We start from the raw sequence: 26,120 nt of genomic DNA on the forward strand, positions 1-26,120 counted from the left end.
AGATCTAAGTGCATTCAAATGAACGTATATGGCAAATGGAATATAATAGTAAATTAAACTTATAGTAGCAAATGTCCTTTTAAAATGTATCACTCAACACAATTGAGTCTTGAACGCTTATTTTTTTCATGTATCCGATTAAGAGCATATTTTAAGTTGGATTATTTTCTGTTAGTTGCAAAGTTGCGTGTTTGTTTTCTGTAATCGCTAGAGTACAGAAACTTGGAAGAGATATAAATGGCACCAGGGCTTTTTTTCTGGAAAAAGAGGTGCCGAAACTTGGGGGAGCACCCAACTGAAGCTGTTGAGCTTTGGAGATCTCCCCTTAAAAAGCTTCTCTGCTTACGCCACCACACCACCTGCCACACTGAACTTATCGCAGGGCCGCCAGCAGCCTCTGTCGTTCAGCACTGAGCGATGTGCCGACATGCCGTAATGCTACAGAGGTGCCAGAACTCAGTTCCAGTGAGTTATGGCTAAAAATAAGCCCTGAATGACGCTCATCAAAAGCATTTCCCCCAAAAACAGAATGCTGCATATGCTAATATTTTTAGCAAAGTTAAAAATCTGCCAAGTGAACTGGGAGCTGTCCCCTTCCCTTGTACCAAGACAGCAGCCATAATTAGTAGTAACATGGAGAGGGGTCCCTGTCAAAACAAGGGTCACACATTGCCCATTGGTTGGTTCCAGAAAGGCCTGGGGATATTTCCGTCCATCTAATGCTGTCATAGTGCTAGCAGAAATAAAAACAATTTGGGGAGTCAAGTGGAACAAAGCTCTGTACAGATGTGCCACTTTCCTTTGTATATTTTGTGCACATCACTTTAAGCTCTAGATATGATCAGGCTGTTAGTAATTTCCTTGACACTGTGGCAGGCTATTTTATAGGGTCAACTTATATACGTGCTACTTGAACAAACAGCTAGAATAATTCAAGAGGAAAATGGGGTTCAGCTGCTGGCAATAAATTGTTTTCCCCTTCTGCATTCTCTGAAATTTTAGGCAGGAATGCTGATCACTTTCCTACAGTCTTTTCTAAATTCGTAAAGGTCTTAATAATCTTTCTTATGTATAGAAATTCCATGGAGGAGCTTGCTCTACTCAGTGACAGCCAGTAATGAAAAAAGAGCTTAACATCTAGAGAAGATGCATACCTACCATGCCTAGGCAGTGTCTAACTGCCCTTAAAACCCACATATAAAAGACAAGAATAGCAGGACATCCCTGAATTATCCCGCTGTTTGCTGCCACAATCCCTTGTGAGGGGAGAGAAACCACTGGGGAATACAAGGATAAGGCCCTACTCTTATGATGTTTTAGCTAGATTGGTGGCTAAAGAGCTGCTTCAGATACTTGGTGTGTTTGAGGTTTTCCCACCCCTGCTGAGTCAGAAAAGGAGTTTGGTTTTTGTGGCTAGCTCATTAATTTGGTTTTTGTGCTAGCTCATTCATTTGTGTTGCCAGTTCTGCCACTTTACAGAGGACAGTCCTCTATTTGAAGTGTCATGAAGCAGCACTGAAGAGTTGGAAGGGACCCCGAGTATTATCCAGGCCTACTCCTGTGAAATGCAGGAATCTCAACTAAAGCATTCATGACAGATGGCCATCCAACTCCTGCTTATGATGCACCACCTTCTGAGGTAGCCTATTCCACTTTCAAACAGCTCTTACCATTGGAAAGTTATTCCTAATGTTTTGTAGGAAACTCCTTTCTTGTAATTTCAATCCATTGGTTCAAGTCAGACCCTCGGAAGCAAGCTTGCTCCATCTTCCATGTGACAGCCCTTCAGATATTTAAAGGGGGCTAGCATATCACCTCTCAGGCTTCTTCAAACTAAACACAGCTAATTCCCTCAGCCCACTCCCTTAAGGCTTAGTTTCCAGATTCTATCATCTTAGTAGTCCTCCTTTATACACATTCCAGGTTGTCCATAAGCTTCTTAAACTGTGGTGTCCAGAACTGAAGACAGTACTCCAGGTGGGATCTGACCAAGGCAGAATAGAGTGGTACTATTATTTCCCTTGATCTGGACACCATAGTTCTGTTGCTGCACCCTAGGATTGAATTCAACACTGCTGACTTGTGTTACGCTTGTGGTCTACTAAGACCCTTAGATCCTTTTCACATTATCCTTTCCTTTTCACATTATCCTTTTTACCTGCAAGCCAGGTGTCCCTCATCTTATATTCATCTGCAGATTTGATGAGCACCGCCTCAATTTCTTCATCCAAGTTGTTTATAAAGATGTTGAACAACAATGGGCCTAAGACAGAACCCTGCAGCTCCGCACTTATAGCTTTTTCCAGGATGATGAGGAACCATTAATGAGTACTTTTTGGGTTCAGCAAGCTACAAATCCACCAAAAAGTTACCTCATCCAGAACACATTTTACCAGCTTCTCCACAAGAGTATCACGGGGGATTTTGTCAAAAGCCTTACTGAAATCAAGATACACTATGTCCACAGAATTACCCTGGTCCATCAAGCTTGCAATTCTAAAAAAAAGGAAAGAAATGATATTTGTCTGGCCAGACTTCTTTTTGAGAAACCCATATGGCTCTTAGAAATCACAGCATTATTTTCTTGAATGGTCACAGACCAACTGTTTTATTAATAGGTTTTAGGACCTTTCCTGATATAGACATCAAGCTGACAAATCAGTAGTTGCCTGGGTCTTCTTTTTTACCCTTTCTGAAGATGGAGACAAAATTTGCCCATCTCCAGTGTGTAGGGACCTTACCTGTTCTTAAAGAATTCTCAAAGATTATAGACAGAAGCTCTGAGATTACAAATTCTTTTAGTACCTTTGGATAACCTCATTTTTATTCCTATAATTGGATACAAGGTGTTCTGTAGTTAATGGGCAGTGAACTGAGGTGATCACAGTGCCCTCACCCTAATGTAAATAAGCCTAAGTGCATTTAATTGAAATAACTATATATTCTTGACCACAGGACCTTCAATGAGCAAAGACTGGAACGGCCATAGCAGATGCTTCAACCACATCTAAGGCTTCAAAATGCACCTTTTTAATCATCACTAAGAGCTTTCATCAATACTTTTAATATTTATATGTAGTATGAAACTTTATGAAGAATTAGCTCCTGAATTTGCTTGTTTTCCTGTTTCCTCACTGTTCCTTTTCCCTTTGGTACCACATCTATTTAACTGTAAGCATGTGAGTAAGGACTGGTGTGTGTTTGTTTTTTAATGTTGGCATCTTGGAAACTTGAGCTGTAGTGGCAACATCTCTTCCCATTTACTCCTTCCTCCATTTCCCTCTTCTTTCTATTTGCTGCCCCGTACTGAATTGCATATCGTAACTCTCTTGAAGCAGAGACCTAACCGCTCATACTTAATTGTTTGATAATACAGTAACAATCACAGCACCACTTCAAAAAGCTCTAAGTAAATTATTCAGCTAACCAATTCCATCAGTGCAAAGACCTCCTTTTGCACTACTGAACCTCCCCCTCCCCTACATGTGCAGCCCAAATCTGCTCCATATGGTTGGGGAAACCCCTAGAACAGAATTAGGGGGCACACGGGCAAAGAAGAGAGAGAGAACATTATGTTGCACAAGCCTATCCTTGCACAGATGAAATATTCCCACTGTAGATAACCCTTAGTCACAAAAATTCCATTAGTGCTGCCTAGAGAACAGTGAGAAGGACCTTAAGTGTGATAAGCAGATGCTCATTCATTGAGCTTTAGCCCCACTTTGAACAGATGAGAATACAGAATACATATGAACAGCTGAAGTCTAAAAATCCTTATTATCTGTCTAGAAATCCTTGAACGTAACACAGTTGCTTCTGTCTTTCTGTATCCACTATGTGCACTATGATATCCATAAAGTTCTAACTCTAATGCCTTTAAAGGCTGAAATTATTTGGTATGATGTAAAAAAAATAAGCACAGAGAAACTAAACCATCACATTCAGTTTCCTTCAGGGCTCTCCCTCAGGTAGAAAACGCCAAAAATAATAGATAATAAATATCAGGAATGGAAATCACTGTGGTATGTCATGGAACCCAACACATTGTTCTACCTCACAAAACACCAAAAATTGTCAAAATTGCTCTACAACTCAAAACAACAAATCAAATATCCTCATTCTGCTTTGCTTGAGAAAATGGACAGACTTGGAACAGCCTGAGTACTTCCAGTCAAATTCCATGACACTGGCTCTCTGGAGATGCAAAAGGAGGAAGAAAATTTGCTTCTGAAGCAAAGACCAAACAGTTGGCCAACCACTATTTGGATAACTTCTTTGAATTGTTTTTCCTTCTTCTGCTTTCCCACTTTAGGGCCAATTTTCTTAAATAAATCCCTTTGAGGAAAAGATTGTATTTTGCACCACATGAAGCACACTGTTGGATATAGAATAGGTACATATTTTCCTCAACTTGTATCATTATTAAAATTATGTGCCACAGTACAATAAAAAACATTGAACAACCTTTTTTTGCTCTTATATTTGGCTTTCTAGCTGCCAAAACATTGGCTCTGGATATTATCTTGGTTGCACATGTCAAAAATGACAACTCACTTGTCAAACTTAACTGTAATTGAGTTCAAGTTACTGAAGGAGTTGCTTATGTTTGTAGACAGTCACAAAGAAGAGACAAAGGAGAAGAATAATTATGTAATACGGCCAATTAAACCTTGAAGTTATATAAACTGACCAAGTTCACAACTCGGAATGTGACTAAGGAATAATGAAGCTAGTCAGTAATTAAACTGATCATGTCTCCCTGAAGACAGAAACAATAGACACCAGCTAGTAGCTGACTACTCACTGGAACATTTTCCAGCTGTTTAAAGCAAAGACTTCAGAATGCATGCATGCATCTTATTTTCCCAGGATTTCAAAGTCCACATGCAGACTGCTGCTCAGCTATTATAAATGAGTAATTCAAGTAGGGCACGACTACATCTTGTATTAACTTAATAAAGATGTTTCACTCCAAATACATTAACATTTGTGTTTAGCCATCCCTGTTGGAGGGTCTGTTTGCCTTATACCATATTTTACTAATAGTGGGAGAAATTAAGATAAATTATTTTTAATTCTTTATTAATTCTAGACCTAAGATTTGAAATTATTTGATAATTTCATATGTTAAAATGCATTAGCAAAAAATCCAAAACATATAACAAGAGTACCATTTTCTTCTGCAAATATTGCCCAATATACAAACCATCAAAAATTAGTATGCAAGTTGCCAAATATGTGCTAAATTACTTGTTGCATGCAAACAAATTACCTTGTTTCAGTCAGCAGCGTAAAAAAGGAATGTATTATTGCTGGGCTACATTGACAAAATATTCACCATTTAAGTAAATGAGAAGCATTAATAACCAGCATGGACTTCAGCACTAAATGTGCTTTTTGAGGTCCTCAAAATGAGTGAAAAAGAGGTGAAATGGAGGGCTTCCCTCATCTGTCCAATGACTAGAAAATGTTTAGGTTAGAGGGATATAAAATTTTCATACTCTCAGCAGTTAGCCTTGAGGACTTCCCTGCTCTCTCAATGGAAATAATCAACTATCTATTATACAATCACAGCTGGAAGGCAAATTATAACACATACAATTCATATGCAGCTGCTTGGATACCAGTTCACGTACAAATATGTACTAAAACAATCATTAATACCCAAAATATAGCAGTAATTATGAACAAGCAGAAAGAGGCACGGGAATTTGAAAGCAGCTACATCCTCAGCTCCCTCTCAAATATTTCTGCCTCTCACATATATTTTACTTTGCCTTACTGGAGGTTCAAAGCCAAAAGAACCCAAGGGCTGGAGAGTAACACCAAAAAGTAACTGTGGCAATACCTGCATTTGGACATAAGAATAAATGATAGTTTATCATTACAGGAATCAGTCTAAGGCTCATATACCCCCCAACCCAGGCAGAAGCTTTCACATCTGCTGTTGACTAACCAAGTTTTACGTTTCATGCAAACCTAGACCAACTTTGGTTAGTCTTAACTATAGATTATTAAAACAAGCTATCTTCAACCCTAGGTTTAAAAAGCTGGTTTGTTTCAATAAACTATCATTAAGACCATTCAGAGTTAGTGTTTGGATAGAATGGCAAACACTGATTAATTGGGAAAAGGAAATGAAAGCTTCTGAATTTCTAATCACAGCCATGCTAGTGGAGGGGAGAGTCCACAATACCAAGGCTTGCTAAGGCTGGATCCTATCACTAGGTCATAGCACATTGATATGTCTGAGTGCAGCCACTGTGTTTACATGCAAAAATTAGCCAGACTTTGTGTCTTATTGTAGTTTACTATGAAAGAGCAGTGTGTTAAGTGTTCACTCCTGCTTTGTCACTTCCACAGCCTGAGCTGGATAAACTCTTGCTTCACAAGAGGAATCCAACCTGGCCATTTTTATTTTAGAGAAAAAGCAGCTCTGCAGTCCCAGTCGGTTTGGCATTAAGGGTGTAAGAACCTTCATTATAACCAAACATGGGTCCAAACATGTTTAGTCGGAAACTCTTTTCTGATAATTTGAATCCATTGATTCGGGTCCGACACTCTGGAGCAGGAGAAAACAAGCTTGCTCCATCTTCCATGTGACAGCCCTTCAGATATTTGAAGATGGCCATCACATCACCTCTCAGTCTACTCCAAGCTAAACATAGCCAACTCCCTCCCTCCCTGAGCTCATTCTGAGTTTTAGTCCACCTGACCTTCTTCCTGAAAGTAGTAAACATGTGCAATATTTGGAATGTGAGCTATTTATCTGCCACTCCAATTAATAAGCGTAAGGAATGAATGTGCCTGTTTCTTGTTGCCACCATCTCACTTCTGTAGTAGGAAGTCTATATCAAAAGAGATCTGGTGTAAACTAACCAAAAGATAGGAGCTATCCTTAGTGAAGTACTTTGTGTAGCATTGACCAAAAAGCAGACAAGGGAATGTATCCAAACAGAACTGAGAATCCAGATGTGGAGGACACAATATATTGAATAGCAGACACAGAACTGGAGACACCACTGCTAACGTTTTATCAGGTTCCCCACTCCTGTCCTAAATTTCCCACCAGTCCAAACTACAGTGGTACCTTGGAAGTCAAATGGAATCCGTTCAACTTCCAAAACATTTGGGAACCAAGGCGCAGCTTCTGATTGGCTGCAGGAAGCTCCTGCAGCCAATTGGAAGCCGTGGAAGTCATGGTGGACATTCGAGTTCCAAAGAACATTCGAAAAATGGAACAATCACTTCTGGTTTTCGATTGTTCGGGAGCCAAAATGTTGGACTCCCAATGCGCTTGAAAACCAAGGTATGACTGTAGTTCCCTCCCTGTCACCACTACTAGCTCATGGAGACAAGCTAAAATTGTCCTCTGCAGTTGAATGGCAAAAGGACCTGAAATTCTTCAGGAAGGGACTAACGAGGAAACAGAAAGGCAAGAGAACTTCTAGCTGCCATCATTCTGCAGTTCACAGTGGCTGCATTGGACTTCTCCTTCCCTGCAATTAGATAGCAAAAAGACCAGCAGTCCACAGGGGAAGGCAGTAAGGAACGCACAGGCATTGCCAGCAATTGAGGGAATGAAATAGCAGTAGAAAAAGCCTCAATGACCTAATGAAAGCTGCATGGGGTGGGGTGAGGTGGAGAGGATATGCTACCTCAGAGCTATGCTATTTGTTAGAGATGGTAAAAATTGCCTTAGTGTAATTGCACTGTATTATTTCATATATAAAGTGCCCTGTGGGTCCTTATGTATTATGAGGCAGGATAGAAATTTGATAAATAAATCAAATAAATAAAAAGCACAACAAGGGAAGGGTTTGTACATTTCAGTGTATGGGTAGTAGACCTGGTCCTGGCAAATTATTGAGGCTACAGCCACTACATTGAACAGGCACAAAAATACAGGTATATTCCATAAAGCATAGAACTACGTACACAGAACTGTAGTGCATGGAACTAACTTCCTTTATCTATAAAACCACCACTATTCCCTGATTAACCAACAGTTGTGCCTATGCAAAAAGCTTTGGATTTGCACTATAATATGCCCCTAACATAAGGTGCTACACTAATATGCCAGCAAGTTTGAAAAACTCAGCAGTGGCCAGAGGATTGCAGAAGATCAGTCTACATCCCAATTCCAAAGAAGGGCAGTGCCAAAGAATGCTCCAACTACTGCACAATTGCACTCATTTCACACACTAGCATGGTTATGCTTAAAATTCTACAAGGCAGGCTTAAGTAGCATGTGGACCGAGAACTCTCAGAAGTGCAAGCTGGATTTCGAAGGGGCAGAGGAACCAAAGACCAAATTGCAAACATGTGCTGGATTATGGAGAAAGCTAGAGAGTTCCAGTACTGCTTGATTGACTATGCAAAAGCCTTTGACTGTGTTGACCACAGCAAACTATGGCAAGTTCTTAAAGAAATGGGAGTGCCTGATCACCTCATCTGTCTCCTGAGCAATATCTATGTGGGACAAGAAGCTACAGTTAGAACTGGATACTACAGGAACAACTGATTGGTTCAAAATTGGGAAAGGAGTACAACAATGCTGTATATTGTCTCCCTGTTTATTTAACATATGCAGAATTCATCATGAGAAAGGCTGGGCTGGATGAATCCCAAGCTGGAATTAAGATTGCCGGAAGAAATTATCAACAACCTCAGATATGCAGATGACACAACCTTGATGGCAGAAAGTGAGGAGGAATTAAAACAACCTTTTAATGAGGGTGAAAGAGAGCACAAAATATGGCCTGAAGCTCAACATCAAAAAAACTAAGATCATCCCATCACCTCCTGGCAAACAGAAGGGGAAGAAATGGAGGCAGTGAGAAATTTTACTTTCTTGGGCTCCATGATCACTGCAGATGGTGACAGCAGTCACGGAATTAAAAGATGCCTTCTTCTTGGAAGAAAAGCAATGACAAACCTAGACAGCATCTTAAAAAGCAGAGACATCACCTTGCCAACAAAGGTCCATATAGTTAAAGCTATGGTTTTCCCAGTAGTGATGTATGGAAGTGACAGCTGGACCATAAAGAAGGCTGATCGCCGAAGAATTGATGCTTTTGAATTATGGTGCTGGATGAGACTCTTGAGAGTCCCATGGACTGCAAGAAGATCAAACTTATCCATTCTTAAGGAAATCAGCCCTGAGTTCTCACTGGAAGGACAGATCCTGAAGCTGAGGCTCCAATACTTTGGCCACCTCATGAGAAGAGAAGACTCCCTGGAAAAGACCCTGATGTTGGGAAAGATGGAGGGCACAAGGAGAAGGGGACGATAGAGGACGAGATGGTTGGATAGTGTTCTCAAAGCTACCAGAATAAGTTTGAGGAAACTGCGGGAGGCAGTGGAAGACAGAAGTGCCTGGCGTGCTCTGGTCCATGGGGTCACGAAGACTCGGACACGACTAAATGACGAAATAACAACAACAACATGCCCCTAACATAATCTGAAATTGCAACAGGAGCAACACAGGAAATGCATTGTTTCTCACTTGCTATAGGTAGCTAGATCACAACATTTCATAACCCTAAAACTGTCACATATTTTTATAAGCTAGCAGATGCAGAAGTGATTTGGGGCTGAACAAGGTTCTCTGAAGTATCCAAAGCCCCTTTACAGAGTACAAAAGAAATCACTTACACTTGTAGAAACAACTTAAAGGAGATTATAGCTATTTACATTAGCTAAACCTTTCGAATAGCTATAATTTAATTCTTATGGCTGCTATTGTTTCTAAATCAGCAAGATTTCATTTTTAAAGTACTGCATTTGCTCATATCCCTTCTGTTTCTCCTATTTAATCTTTATAAATCTGAAATGCTGAATTTGCTGTATCACAATTTCCATAGGAACAGAACATTACATCATAAATACAGAACTATGACCTCACCACAGGATCTGGCAGGAGGAGAACCTGCATAGCATCAGAAAAAACAATTTCTTCAACCCATAAAAGTATCTAATAGCAACTATGAAACACAGACCCTAATTCAGAAGCATACCACAGCAAAGCATGTACTAATTCAATGACTGCTGTTTGAATGTTGTTGTCCCTTTAAAAAGGTTAAGCATGTGTGTGTATTATTACTATATTACTATCATCAGGTGCTAGTGATATATAGTGTGAAATGGCCTGGACACCAAGTACCTTAGAGATTACTTCCCCTTGGGCAACTGACATAATCAGATGGGGCTCTTTTCCTAAACTCTGCTCTAGAGTTGGTCTGGAGCTGGGCTGAATGTGTGTGCATATGCACATTGGTTGACAAAGCTGTGAAATTTCTTTTCCCAAAAAAAAAAGCCTATCAAGAAACACCATCAATAATAGAGTGCAGGTTAAACTCTATCTGTTCTGCCACACCTCCAAGGAAAGTAAATGGTGCCACAACCATTTTATTTAGCACTTATGTGGTCAACTTTCTGTTACTGCCAGTGTATTCTGTTATATTATGTACATTTTTTAAAAATTATTGTTTCACACAAAATATTATGATATATTTCCACACAGTGCCATCTGGAAATCTCCCTAAGAGAGACAGAAGCAATTTAGAAATTGTAGATGGCCCTCATTCCTCATGGAGATTATGGACAATGAACTATCAAATACTCATCTTGATATTATTTTTACCTAAGAAAACCCTATGTAAGAATTTAAACTATTTTAAATCTGCTCTTCAAAATTACAAAAGGACATTTTTAAGTCCAACTGATTTCAGAGGGACTTAAATTCAATGAGACTTTAAAATAATTTCTGTTGGCTTCCTCAAACTTTACAGGACTCTTACCAAGCATTCAAAGATAAAGTAATGAAAATATATCAAATTCTGTGGGAAAGATTAAATTATTCCGTGCCCCAGTGAAAGTACCTTGACCACGGAGTACTGGCAGCTATCATAATACTTTTGAAATTATTCATATTAAGATTAAAGACTATTTTGTTCCTCTATTCCCATAACTGACTGGTATGGTAAAGAGATCAATCCCTACTTTCAGATGTAACATCTTTAACATTTGCTCTCTTTCTGTGCCTGTGATTAAATGTAACATTTTGAAATCCCAAAGTTCTGAGAAAAGCATAAATCCTTGTCTCACAGCTGCTGTTTGACTCTGAAAACACATGCATTTTCTTTTCAAGCTTCGGCCATCAAGAAATCCCAACAGACTAGAGCTGGAGAACACCTGTATCTCTTCATTTAGTTCCAATAATGGCATATAAACTTCAAAATTACAAAAATAGATGCTATGTTCAGCTGCAGTTACATTTTGCTCCTAATTCCCGTGAACAAAAATGCTAAGAGCATGAAATCATTCAAGCAAGCTCTGTCAGCAGGAGGATAAGATTTTTTTTGCACCAGAAATCCAGTGGGAACGTGATAGAAAACTGGCAACAATTACAGATAAAGTACATAGTTAAGTCCTCAGGGAGAGAAGAGGAAATGTAACAAGATAGATGGGTATCATTTTTATGCTTTTATGCCCAAATCATAAACGTGAATTGTCTTTAATTACTACAATGCTTTAATGCATTTATTGTACATTTAAAAAGCCCATCAGTTAATGTATTAAATATTTTGATCATGTGTGTTTACCTAATATATATATATATATTTAAAAGCCACACTGTTTTAAGTCTAGACCTTTTTAGAGTTGATGGCATCTTGGAGCTGAATTACGAATGAGAAATATGGGCAACTTCATTTTGCCCTCTCCTGAATGGAAAAAAAAGTGAGGCAGCAAACCTGGATTTTATGCCCATCCCTTCCTTTCCAATTAACCCCACTGAACAAAATTAACCTTTACAAAGTATGGAAGTATCAAGTAACATTGTTGTTGCTGCTGTAATTTATGTTTCTGCAGATTGCAGTATGGGACTTGTTCCTTATACTTTGGGGGAGAAGTAAAAAAGGTAATATGTGAAATATCCTAACACACCAAACATTATTAGGATGCAGAAAGGCCTAGATTTTCCCATAAAAAATTAAGAAAGAAAAAGAAGTTATCGCTTTGAAAAATATGACCTGTTGCATTGCAAATACTTGAAACAAATTTATAGTGTTGTTTTTTGCATGACTTCTACAGGATTAACAAAAGCAAACAAGATCAAACTTCAACATTACTAAGGAAATATGGCATATAGTTTAATATTAATGCAAAATCAAGTGATTTCTTATTACATTATACATGCACAATTGGGAGATTCCCATGCAATGGACTCCAGTAACTAGAAACAATAGCCACCTTGGGGTGGTGAACAAGTTTTCCAAACTACATAAGTAAAAATAAGAAAATTGAGTTTTAGTATCTTATGGTTTGATTTGGTTTATTTCAATCTGCTTTCCAACTCATTTATTACTTTTACTGTCTCATTCTTTCTGCAAGTAAAACAGTTTCTGAGTCTTCACATTCAAAACTTGTTACAACCAACCTTCCTGATTGCTTTTGCCCTCTGAAAACAGGTGGACAAATCAGGCTAATTTGCAAATATGAAATGCACCATTATGTCTGAGTATGTATACTGCATATCACTAGCCTGAAACCACTTCAGATGGTTAAATGAAATGACAAGGGAGCACTTCCTCTCATCATGCATCTTGGTCTGATCTAAAAAGGGGGGGGGGGCTTCTTTCAAAAACTGGAGGCAGCTCTCAATGTTTAAAGAATATATTGAATTACTAACAAAATATGCTGAGCATGAGAGTTAAAAACCAAAGCCTGGCTTTTTTCAGCCAATTAAAATTCTTGGATTCCATCCTCATTTTTCATGCTTGCCCAATTAAGGGGTCTCCATGACATCCTGCAAACGGGTATGATTTCTTGTAAACTGCTTAGAGGTTTCATTGCAATCAAGCGGTATATAAATTTTGTTAAATAAATAAACAAAATGACGGAAAGCGGCAAGGAATGGCTCAGAGTTGCCACACAACATTCAAAATATGTACAGCTAAAAGCAAGACTAAAAGCTAAATACCTAGTTTGCACAGAATTCTAAAGAGCTCCTAATAACATTTCAGTCATTTAATGTAGCAAAACACTTAGACTGTGTTCACATTTTATGATAAACCATTGTTTAGCGCTGCCTGCTCCCCATTCCTCTTTCACCTCCCCCCCCCCCAGTTGGGAGGAGGACTTATTCTGGTTTATTCTGACTGTTCTGGTTTGTTTGTTTATTTATTCTGGTTTCTTAATGTCATGTCTGAACCAGAAATCCTGGTTCGTTTAACAAGTCATCGTTACGACCTATGGTTTGAAGTTTACTTGCTATGAAATCTATTAGAGAAGAAGGGGCAGCATGAGAGCTCAACATTTGGCTCAGGCTTGTCCGCATAGCACTAAAGTAGCTGCCAACCTTTTGGGGCCAGTAGGTCCACCTGGAATTTTGTGAAAGTGTCATAGGCAGCAGACACAAAACAGCTGTTGCAGGAGTTTCTGCCACATTTAAGAGAGCAGAAAGAGAGAGAGAAACACAAAATTGCATGGGAATGGCCACAAAAAGAAAAGGAAAAAAGGCACCTACCTCTAGGTCAGCCACTACTGTGCTCACTGACAGAGAGCAGCTTTTTGCATCCCTACTCGGTTCAGAAAAGAAGAAGAGTAGGTGCCCAATCCTGGCATCCAGTGAAATGTGCACATGTTTAGGGGTTAGCATAGGAGAGGTCAACCAATACAAACAGAAACTTGTGTGCATTATGGGTTTCAAAGGAGATCTATTCAAACATTTCACAGGCTTCATAAAAGGGACTGGAAGGCACATTGGAACCTACCAGGCAATGGGCTGGCAACCCCTACAGTAAAGCATGAATCATATGCCTTTAAAAAATAAAAGTAGCACAAGGACAATATATATGCAAAGCAACCCTGGACCGTGTTAAGATACTATACCTTAGCAGAACACAAGAAGATTCCAATAGCTGGCTTGAATTTCAGCTTTCCAAATGAGATTACAGTGCCTCTCAACATATTTCACGAACAATGTGAGAAACATATAGTTTCCATTGGCTTCCATGGGTTCCCTTAACACTTTTACCATCCTTCTGAATACTTTATTAGATACAGGAAGATAACATAACAAATATTTCTCATAATTTCTGTACTCACCAGAACTGTAGCTGTAGTCTTTATGTTGAGGGATCTGAATTGTGAAGGCAAATAAATCTGGAGCAAGGATTGACTCTGGCTTTCTGCTTTCATTAAGCCATTTGCTGCTGTATAAATCTCTGGTATCAGACGGGCCTTGAATTAAAGGGATCAGCTTCTCCTTTCCACCATCTCCTAAGTGTATTATAACAACAACATTGTGGTTTAGTGAATAGATGTTCAGTGAACCTCAGAGAACTATATAATCACAATGACATTTATTGTATTGAAGAAGCCAGATAACACTGCCTTTTCTATTACTAAGGACAGAAATAATCTGTAAATAATTTCCAAAAAACGGTCAGAATGTATTAAATAATTTGCATAGGTTAAAAGATGATATCAGTAGTTTACCCGCAAACATTTTAAGTATATTCAAAGTATTTCAGGGCTATGTTCTATGTTCTATGGAAGCATTAAATTCATTAGATTTCAGAGCTTCAACTTATAAAATAAACATCTTTAAATGTTTACGTCTCAGTGTTACTTGAACATATGAGCTCCAGTCATACGTATGCTCACTTATAATAGAAGCCTCCTCAAAATCAGTTTTTGGAAAGAGAGCAAAAGTTCGTGAGGAGGTTACTGCCTCCCTATTATGAAGACTAAAGGACAAAGATAAGTGAATCAAGTTTAGGACTAATCTGCCAACCGTCCACTATGCTGTGATAAGTTGGACATACCTCAGCCTTACTGACTTTGTAAGGTGGAAGGCAATTTCTCTTGAAAGATCACAGAGAATATATTCACTTGCTCCAAATAATTATTATGAATGCTTCTTCTGCATATGGGACAAACTGGATAAGACAGCTGCTGGCTGCCGCATCCACTTGTCAAAAACTAGAGAAACTGCCCCAAAGCCAGGAGAAAAATATTTTGAGAGGACTGAGACTGTCCAATACATTGCTCTCCTGATCAGCTACATACCTGAACAATACGGAAAACAAGAGAAGGGCAAGGCCAATCAGTGCAAAGACTCCAGATTTATTGAAAGATTAGCTTTAAAATGTATCTGAATTCCCAACACATTTGAAATGCCTTCCTCAGAGGACATTGTACTGCTGTTTCACAGTGACAGGTCATAGAAAACACTGTTCTCCCCAACTTAGGCTGATTTTGCAGTTTTGCCATTTCAGTATTGTAACTGGGTGGTAAGAGGCAAACCGTGTGGGTTGACACGGTGTGTAACCATGGCAACATAAACTAACTAGAAGAAAACAGCTTTTTCCATGACTAAACTACTCTATATCCAGTGTCCTGAGGAAGAACATAGGAGTGCTGAACATTTTAAAACCAGTTTTTCAATTTTCTGACATAAATCTGATTTATCAATATGGTCAAACTCTGAGGTCAAAGACATAAAATCTGAATACATTGTTCTCTCTTTGGTATATGTTTTCAGTATGAAACAGTGATTATTTGTAGATTTTACCACTCACTTTTTGGGCTGCTAATACAGAATTGTATGTACCTCACTTGTTTAAGAGATACTGTATGTATAATTTAGCATGGATATCCCTAGGGAATAGATGGCCAGACTGGTTGTATCCTCTTTATTAAATATGGAATTACTATGCCCATTGAACAGCCATAGGAAGCTGGCATGTCTAGCCAGCAGGTGAAAATGAGCTGCCAAAATTAGGGCTCCTTATTTAATGTTAAAGGGATGCGGGTGGCACTGTGGGTAAAACCTCAGTGCCTAGGACTTGCCGATCGTATGGTCGGCGGTTCGAATCCCCGCGGTGGGGTGAGCTCCCGTCGTTCGATCCCAGCTCCTGCCCACCTAGCAGTTCGAAAGCACTCTTAAGTGCAAGTAGATAAATAGGTACCGCTTTATAGCGGGAAGGTAAACGGCGTTTCCGTGCGCTGCGCTGGTGCTGGCTCGCCAGCTGCAGCTTCGTCACGCTGGCCACGTGACCCGGAAGTGTCTCTGGACAGCGCTGGCCCCGGCCTCTTAAGTGAGATGAGCACGCAACCCTAGAGTCGGACACGACTGGCCCATACGGGCAGGGGTACCTTTACCTATTTAATGTATATTGAATCAAAATGGTGAGATAAGCAACAAAATTTATACTGCTTTTGTCTGCATGATATTAATAATACAGTGACTTATAAGGTAGTATTATTTGCAGTGGGGGCAACTTAGTTTTGATCACAAATGGTGAATAATAAGTTATTAGTCTGAAGGAATAATTATTTTACTTGATGAATAGTTGAAATGTGCTTAAGTCAATTATATTGTTGCAAATTTACAGGAACATTTGTTAATATGCTATAAATGAGTTTTCTTGATTTGCCATAAAAGACTAATACTAATTGAAGCTAATACTTCAATTATCTCCTTTTACACAAATTGGCTTTGGCCTTTTTGTCATCTTTCTGCTGTGTGGTGTTGCACTCCTTCTGGTTGCAATTATAGTACTGGCCTCATTTATAGGGGCCTTAGGGAGAAATCAGAAGCAGGGCTTTTTCTTTCCTTTTTTGTCCAGCAGCAGCAAATCTACCTAAGGAGTAAATTATAGCAGGTGGTACACTTTCAAGTAGCCATGTTGTTTTCTCTTAACTGGATCCAAAATAGGATTTAGCAATTGATTCCCTGCCCTATTTTTTCTATTATTTCTATTTATTCCCTATTTTTTCTATTATTTCCCTATTTTTTCTATTTAACTGAATCTTATTTATGGATCATTAATTCTAAGACTACAATCATATTCTGTTAGGGCACTTATAGTTATCTAGTTGTCATTTTCTCCAGATGCATAAATTGGAAGCTCTTACCTGACATTTTGTGATTCTTAGTCCAAAAAAACCACAGGAAAACCAGTATTCAATATATTTAAGCACAGGTACAGAATCCATCCAATTTTAGATATAGGTAATACTCAGCAAAGATCTTACATTCATATGCAAAACAGTTTAAATGTTGTGCACTTCATGTATCTGGCATTATGTAACATTCGAGGAAACAATGTTTCATTTCTCCCCCAAAAGACTTAATCATTATGGAGATGGAGAATTCAGTTTCTACACTCACATTCAGAGTATTATCAAGCAGACTCTTGATTTTGACCTGTGTTGATTTTGAATGCCTTTAAAATTGTAGTGACCAAAACACCTTAACATAGTTTCTTATTTTTTACCTTTGACGATGCCATGCTACATCATCCTATCCTGTTTCTAAAAACAAAAAAATTAAAAATACATCTGATTCATAGGAACAATGAATAAATTCTTGTTTCAGTAACTCTCCTTGTAAAAAGCAAGGCCAATTCTCCTACACAGGCTATAAACTTTTACATGGTCCAGCTGCACATACCTGGGGCTTTGGCACAAATTTTTATTGATCCCATGGTCCCAGAGGCACATTTGACCAATGATGTGCTGCAGTACTTCAATTCAACATTCTGGATTGAGCCCTCAAGAGTTGGCAGGGGATTCTTAGATTTCACACCTAATAAAAGAAAACTGCAAATGTACTAGCCTGCTGAATTTAAATATTTTTATATTCTTTCACCAAGACATTTAAATTTAATTATACTTTAATTATCTGCATTACAATATTTTTGTTTGGATTCTAAAGATAATTTGTTTATAGTATACAATTATTATATGCTTAGATCTATACAAATATCTCTTCTACATAAGAATACAGATCTTTATTATACATAAAAACACAGAACGTTGCATTAAATTAATTAGCTGGTCATATTCATATATGCATTAAACTTTGCTTTCACTGTCATATAAAGGCAAGCCAGGCTCCTCTAGCTCCTCTTTTTAATCCTGTAATTTCAAAGTGTTAAAACGAGGGGTTTTTTTTAAAAAAAGTCTAAGATTTCACTTAAAACCATTTGGTTCAGTAGCAAAATAAAAATTAAACTTATGCAGCTGAGTTGCACAGCAGGTAACTACACGTGTCATCTTTTTACGGAAACCAAAGTTCAAACTTTGCTTCAGGTCAGAAGTGGAAATCGGTTTGGTGGTCTCTTCTGTCTCCATTTGTACACTCAAGGAGGCTACCACACAGTTTGGCACAACTCAGCACTTACTGGCAGCTGTTTCTGAAGAGAGACCTAGAACTGCAACGGTGGGGGATGTAACAGGTCACGAGTGCACAACTCTGGCAGTTGCACAGGAAAGCTAACTGAACACCCACCCACATTACATTTGGCTGTATCCATTGCTATTATTTCATAAACTGCAATATTCAGGAAAGCTGCATTAACTCACAGTATCTGGAAAAGTTAGCTTGGGCACCTGTGAGAAAAAGTGAGTTGCAGGGAAGGAGGGGAAATCTCCCTTGTGCAAAAGTGGGAATTCCAAACACAGCAGAGCTCTGCTTGTGTAAGATTCTGCTGCCCAATCTTGAGCAATGCTCCCTTCTTTCTGCAGCCCCTTATGACATGGCACAGGGGGTTCCCAGACCCTCTGGACTCGCTTTTTGGGGGTACAGGAGGTTGCAGTGGTAGGAGAGAGAGACTGATTGCACAGGTAGCCTTCTGCTCATCCACCCACTGAATACGATCCACAAGTTGTGCATTGTCTGAAATAAGGGGTGCAGATCACATTCCATGTTATGTACCAGGAAAACAAAACAAAAGAAGGTTGTTGAATAACGTTCAAAAATCCAAATGAATGAAATCTGCTTGACCCTTTAAGTCTTCATGGATGACATATTCAAATGATGCACCTTATCATCCATTAACCACATAAAATAATTGCTCTTTTAAGCTGCATGCTGGACAGGAACAGATTCCCTAACCGGAAAGTACGCCTTTTAAAATTTAGATACGAAGTCTCCAGCAGCCCACCTGCAGAGCATAGATGAAACCCGTAAGAGAAGCCTACACCCCTCACATTAGCTAAAGTAGGCTGCAGTATTTGCACAGTGTGCAACACTTTTTGCATTAACACACACCAACTTACTACTTGGTCAACACCACTAATACCAAATGTTGGTTTTCATTTCACATGGTTCTCCAGGCCATATCTTTCCAATTGCTTAATTGGTGTTGTAGCAGATTCATGCACACCAAAGCTGGTGAGTTTGCACCAATTGCTATATAATAAATGAGTGGGCCTCTTTCCACTATAAACTCTTGTGGCCAGCTGGTATTTAAAAGCTATGGGGCCACATACCGAAAGATGAGAACAGTGCTTTTTCAAGAGAGCCATCCCTGCTGTGGAAAAATAGCATGAGACAATGTAATCAAACACTGTTACAAGGCCCAAGGGGGCAGTTATAAGGCTGCACTACTGTACAGATACCATTTTTATGAATCAAATCCCATTTCAGTAGCAGAGACAAAATAAAATTAGGTGATCAGTTTTTGTTTGCAATTCAATGCTTTTAGAAGGTGGAGGGGACATCATCATGGAAACGAAAACAGTTGTACCTCGAAAGTGGAATGGAATCCGTTCCGGAAGTCCATTTGACTTCCGAAACATTCAGAAACCAAGGTGTGGTTTCCAAATGGCTGCAGGAGCTTCCTGCAGTCAAGCGGAAGCCGCGTTGGACGTTCAGCTTCTGAAAAACGTTCGAAAACCAGGGTTTTGATGGTTTGGGAGCTGAAAAATATGTGTACCAAGGCGTTCAAGTTCCAAAGTATGACTGTTTTTAGAGCCCATGCAGAGAGACCCAGGTTCAAATTTCCACTTGACCATGAGTGATCTTGGGTCAGTCCCTGTCTCTCAGCCTTGCCTACCTCATAGGGTAGGATAAACTGGGAGAGGTGAGAGAACTATTTGATATTCTTTGAGCTCCTCTGTGGAACAGCAAGATACAAATGCCGTAACCAGAATAAAACTTGATCTCAACACCAAGTAGAAGTAAAATGCCTGTGTGTGTGTGTGTGTGTGTGTGTGTGTGTGTGTAAAGCTCTGCACACAAAAAACATTCGAAAGCTTCTCCAGGATTGGATAAAAAGCACACAGGAAGCTACCTTATACCGAGTGAGACCACTGGTTTATTTCGCTCAGTATTATCTAGACTGATTGACAACAGCCTTCCAGGGTTTCAGACAAGCCATTCTGGAGATGCTGTGGACTTCATTTGGGAACTTCTGCAAGTTGAACATGTGTGTTCTACCACTGAGTCAAGCCCCTTTTCTCAATGGAGGATGGGCCATCTAATGTCAAGCATGTCCATATGCTGCTTCCACTGCTCCAGAATCCTCAAGCTCAAGGCTTGACTTGGAATGAATAGCAACCATTTATTTGTATGAGAGACATCAAAAGGGTGCGACTCTTCTGGTGTTCTCAAGGATGGAAGAGGAATCTGCCCTTGCCTTTTGTGAATACTCTCCCATGTACATATATGCTTAGTGATTGGAGGTTGCTTACTTTGTCCCATAAGACTTGATATGACACTGAGAACAAAGTGCACCTCATCTCCCTATCTTCAGCTCTGTGCTCCAGATCTTGACCATCCCAGCATTTAGGACAGGCATCCCCAGTGGTCAGGGATGATGGGAATTGTAGTGCCAAAACATCTGGAGGGCTGAGTTCGGGGATCCCTGATCTAGAACCTAAATCAGCCTTTCTCAACCTTAGGTCCCCAGATGTTCTTGAAGTACAACTCACATGATCCCTCACCATCAGCTGTACTTGCTATGAATGATGGAAGTTGTAGTCCAACAACATCTAGGGAGCTAAGATTGAGAAAGGTTGACCTAGATGGGGACAAAATCCCACAACTGGCTTACATGTATGTATAATACAATAGTGCTTTGCTGAATAGAAGTCTGGATTCCCTGAGATGTCTGGGCATGTACTTCAGTCCCTAGTGGAATTAGCATAACAAAACCATAAGATAGTAATAATTATGGGTGGGGTTAATCTAATGAGCCCCATCAATGCAAAAACTTCAGCTTGAGCAACACAGCCTTGGCTCTCCTCCTACAACCCCCAAAACTGATTCTGGAGGATGTCAGGAGAGGGAGTGGGTGTCATTCCATCTAACAATCTGAAATGCTTGCACCAACATAAGGTCTCTCATAGTTCAGTGTTGAATTCCACCCTATGAATTCAATGAAGAACAAAATGTTGATACTGAAAATATAAGAGAAAATAGATCAAAGAAGGTCTTTAAAAATGAATAATTATAGTGGAGAGTGGATTGCTGAATTTGCAATCAAAAATAACAGAAAAAATACTGATTTGGTAGCAATACCTAACAACACACCACACCCTGTTACAGCAGTTATAATTATTTATGGACTTCTTGGAGAATTGAACACTATCAGGAATTAGAAAGACTTGGATCAAAGAAAAGAAATACAAACCCAGGGATGAGGGCAAGGACACAAAATTAGCTTTCGGAATCCTATATTAAAATACCCTGCTGGTAGGGTAGGTTTGCTTTGACTCTGTCATCTCTAATACTTTAAAGGATTCTATCATAATAACATTCAGTCAATCAAAAAGTATGACGTAGCATACCATCCTCAACAAATGCATCAAGTAAGCTCAGAAATGAGTCGTGATGGGAACAGCTCATCTCACTTGCCTGTGAGTTTTTGTTTCTACTTATCACAACTAATAGCCACAGGGGTTCTCCTTGAATCTGTCTTATTCCTTTTCAAAGTCACACAATGAGCTGCATGGCTGGGAGGGGATTTGAACCCTTGTCTCTGAGGTCCTAGCACAACACTCTACCCACTACACCACACTGGCTCTAGTAAGATGTTCATCAGGAATGGTGATGTGTATGTGAACCACACAATAGAAAGGGGGAGTGGAAAAGGTTTGCCCCCACTACAGTGCTATGTCCAGTGCTTTGCTTTCCTCCAGTGAGGGCAAATGCCCATCTAATTGCTCATACAGAAGAAAATAAATGGGAAAAATAATGGAACAAAATACGTCCTTGATATCTCAGAGTATAAGGAAAGGATAGAGTTTTATGCCTCGGCTACGCCTTTGATTGCAACCTATATAGGCAGTCACACAGAAGCCGAACAGGAGCACTGAGACCCAAAGGAGTCCTTATCTACCTAGTACTGGCCCTTTCATCTGCACAGTCCTGTGTTGTGTTTTTGTTAATACAGTTAACAGGAAACAGGAACAAACTCCCTCTAATACTGAATTCAGGTTGGCTGTACAATAAACCTCAGGTTAAGTACTTAATTCGTTCCGGAGGTCCGTTCTTAACCTGAAACTGTTCTTAACCTGAAGCACCACTTTAGCTAATGGGGCCTCCTGCTGCTGCCACGCCGCCGGAGCACAATTTCTGTTCTTATCCTGAAGCAAAGTTCTTAACCTGAAGCACTATTTCTGGGTTAGCGGAGTGTGTAACCTGAAGCGTATGTAACCTGAAGCGTATGTAACCCGAGGTACCACTGTACCTACAACACTGCAGCCAAAATTGTTCCACCCATAAACAAGAGGGAACCCCAAGGTATGCAGACGTAAAGGCATTAAATACATACCCACCCAAAGGGGGAAAGACTTCTCCCCTGCAACCCACACAGAAACACATGATCTTCTGTGGAAGGTAAGGAAAAGAGGAGTGAGCAAGATGCGATTTAACAGGGTCATAGCTGCTCTATTACTTCAGCAGCTCTAATTTGGTTAAGACTTCTTCTCTGCCCTTCACCATAAGATCCCACAGCACAACACAACAATATAATCTACACTTATGAAAACAAGTAAAACACATACAGATTATCCCTGTTCCTCAGTCATTGGAATGGATGTTAATATAAAGGAGTATCTGAAATCACAACTAGAATTTAATCTAAAAAAAGCTTGAAATGTTTCCGTTTACCCCATCCTATCAGAGATCAATACACCTGCTGAGCTGCACACAACAGGAGTGTTTTTGGATTTTTGACTTTACTGTCCAAAGTGACAGTTCCTTCTATCAAAAGGATATTAACCTTTCATCCCATAAAGCATTAAACAAATGTTTTTGATAGTATTTTTAGCCTCTTTATCTGGTCAGACCACTGGAAGTTAAGTGCCTGTAGAAACCAATAATTTCACCAGAATTTTTTTTTTTTAAGCCTCATATAAAAAGCACCTGCTTAAAGTGAGTAATGGAGTTTTATATTCATTACACTTAGGAACAGTGTATGTAAACTATTCCGTTTTCCTCCCTTGTGGAATATATTTCAGCTTATGTTGCACAGCACATTACCAATGTGTATAAAGACTCTCTGATCAGCGATTTGGACTGCAGACAGCAACCTGTAGGAGTGCACCCCCCCCCCTTAAATACGGTATCCATTTGATTCACTAATACAAATTGAAACCATTCTTTATTAGATGATGATCTCACCTTCTCTGCAAACGTATGCAATGCAAGCCTTTGGGCACAGATCACATAGCACACTGTATCATACCCATGCGTATAAAATGTTCATCTGACACAATTAGCTATCAGAAGAAATAATATCTAAATAAAGTTCGGAAGTAAATCCCCCCCCCCTTTTTTTTTTTTTTTGCAGCTCGGAAAATAGAACAGCTCACTATTTGCCTCACAAAAGCTCTTTAATTTTTTATCACCTGTTATTAGTTGTTGTTTTTTAAACTCATTTACTGTGTAATCCCATATGTGTCTACTTTAAAGTAAGACCTAATGAGTTCAATAGGTTTGCTACAAGGTAAATGGGTATAAGATAACCACCTTTGTTGTAAGGTGTGTGGTTTTTTATTTGTATGATGCCGAGAGAATTTATTTTATGAGGTGTCTCATAAATATAATGCACAAATAATTCTTGTTATTTGATGCTTTGCCTTTGTGTAACATCTGCATGTGCCTATAAGTAGCTCTGTGAGTTACAAAGACTAACTCCGTAACTTGGCAAGAGAATAAGCTATATGAATGTCAGTTGTATCCTTTTCAACAAAGCAATGTAAACTTATTTAGTGATCTCCTTTTTTCTTTCATCTTATCTCCGGTTTCTGTGTAGATTTATTACATTCATTGTTTCCAATTTTAACAAATCACCTAATGGCAGAAAGGAAAATATGTCAACCTTGGAATTATTTGCAGTTGTAGAAATCCCTTTTGTCTGGCTCCTGCAAGGCCTGCAATCTGTTTAAAACACAGATTGTCTGTCTTTTGTCTGACAGCCACCAAGCTGCACAAATTACTTTCTGCCAGTTCACCTGTTTGCAGCTGCATCTGTAAGCTAAGAATTCTGAGGCTTGACTTGAGCAAGCACTCTAGGATTGATGACATGTGCTGCTGATAAACCAAGCAATTTGACGAAATTACAGGCCAGCATTATTGAAAGACATCTGTGCATGAGCCAAGAACTAGGAACTCTCAACTGTATACATGCAACCTGCAGTGGCGGCAAGCTGTTTGAAGTGAAAACCTTCTTAGAAGTGTTGAAGTTGTCACTAAGTAAAATGGCCATCTTTGTAGTATTGCCTCTCACAGGAGGTCCAATATTCTGTTTAAATAACCTATGATAAATGGATTAATAAAGTATTATCAATAAAGGAAATAATGCCTAATTGAGTCCAGCATCACAGTCCAACAGAATTTCATTTCACAATTTTTAAACTCACCATCTACCCTCAGTCTCCTGACTTTAAGTGAACCCCATGGTGTGTATCAAATACAAATATCTGTTTTCTAAATCTGCCGATAATGAGAAAACAAAATATGCTAAAAAAACAAAATATGGTAAAAGGTGGCTTTTGTTCAAGTAACTATCAAAATAACTAAGACATTGGTTTTCAAGCAGAGTGCCGTGGCACCTTGGGGTGACTTGACGACCGTTCAGGGGAGCCCCGGGGGAGTGGGGCTGTCCTTTCATTAACTTGCAGACCACATCTTTCTGGATTATCTATCTCTCTCTTCTCTCCGAGGAACATTCAGGGGAGCCAGCAGCTTAAACCTGCAGCCCATCATCTTCCCGAAATAAAACAGTGACAAAAAAGTGGGGCAACACTTTTGCATTTTCTTAAAATCTTCTTCCCCACAAACAAACAAAAATCCTCCCCAGCTTCAGTAACTAACAGTTTCTTAGTTTTACACAAAGGGCTTGAGAAATGCAAGAAAATAGCAAAGCAGCTTGATGGTGCAGTGGCGTAGCGTGGGTTGTCAGCACCCGGGGCAAGGCAAGTAATTTGCGCCCCCTAACCCGTGGATTTGCGCCCCCTAACCTTAACCCCCAGATGTTGCGCCCGGTGCGGCTGGCCCCCCCTGCACCCCCCACGCTACGCCACTGTGATGGTGTGTGTAACTGGATGTATGTGGGCGCTATAAGTAGGGATTTAAAAATAACTCTGAAAGTGAGCAGTGTCTTCTGTGTTTTTCTCTCCTTCTAACCCCAGCATCCGTCTACCCTCTTCTTCACTACCTCTCCCCGCAGGCAACCTTCCTCCTCCTTAACAGTCATCCAGCTATGGGTGTTAGGATATTTCTGTTCCTCCATAAAAGGGAACAGGCTTTTCCAAGAAGTTCTGTAAGAAGGTTTGGTAGAAATATTGTTTAAATAATATGGTAAGATAAGATATACATAGTGTAATATAAATGAAGAAATGTAAAGATATGTAATAACTACGGAAAATTATCAGACATGTTGATGGAAGTCTAAAAGAAAAAAGATGTGTGATGAATTCTTAATGTTTAATTGTTATAAATTTGTTTTTATTGGAAAATTAATAAAAATTATATACAAAAAAAAAGGGAACAGGCTGTTGTGTGTCACATGCCTGTGTACTTCCTGCTCACTGGGAGTTTCTGTTTTGTATATAGCTTTTGTTCTGGCTGTTTTCCTCGACATGGATGCAAGCAGTCATTTTTCCTTTGTTCTGACCAACGTTGAATAAAGCTGTAAATATGCTCTCCTGGGTGAATCTTCCGTTGTGGAAACTCTGCGAAAAGGGCGTGCATGAGTCTTGGAATGCGTCTGAGGCTCATGTCGCTAATTGACTGATACTGTTTCCACGGGAGACCGGTGATTGTCCGGAGACAACGTGGAGGTCTGATGCCTCTGTCTCCCTGTCAGTAT

The 26,120-nt window shown here is 39.4% G+C and overlaps 1 protein-coding gene across 5 annotated transcripts in view; it reads right to left on the reverse strand.

Moving 5' to 3' along the window:
* The window catches only part of VPS13B (vacuolar protein sorting 13 homolog B), a 357,420-nt gene that overhangs the window by 226,074 nt on the left and 105,226 nt on the right, over positions 1 to 26,120 (reverse strand). For all 5 annotated transcript variants that reach the window (XM_081873883.1, XM_081873885.1, XM_081873882.1 and 2 more), the window contains exons 18-19: positions 17,468 to 17,602; positions 14,113 to 14,286 (exon numbers count right to left, since the gene is read on the reverse strand). In XM_081873883.1, coding sequence (XP_081730009.1) covers positions 14,113 to 14,286; positions 17,468 to 17,602 — 309 coding nt within the window. The remainder of the gene's footprint in view (positions 1 to 14,112; positions 14,287 to 17,467; positions 17,603 to 26,120) is intronic.

This window comes from Podarcis erhardii, assembly GCF_964252035.2.
Source record: "Podarcis erhardii genome assembly, chromosome: 8".
Lineage (NCBI taxonomy): Eukaryota > Metazoa > Chordata > Lepidosauria > Squamata > Lacertidae > Podarcis > Podarcis erhardii.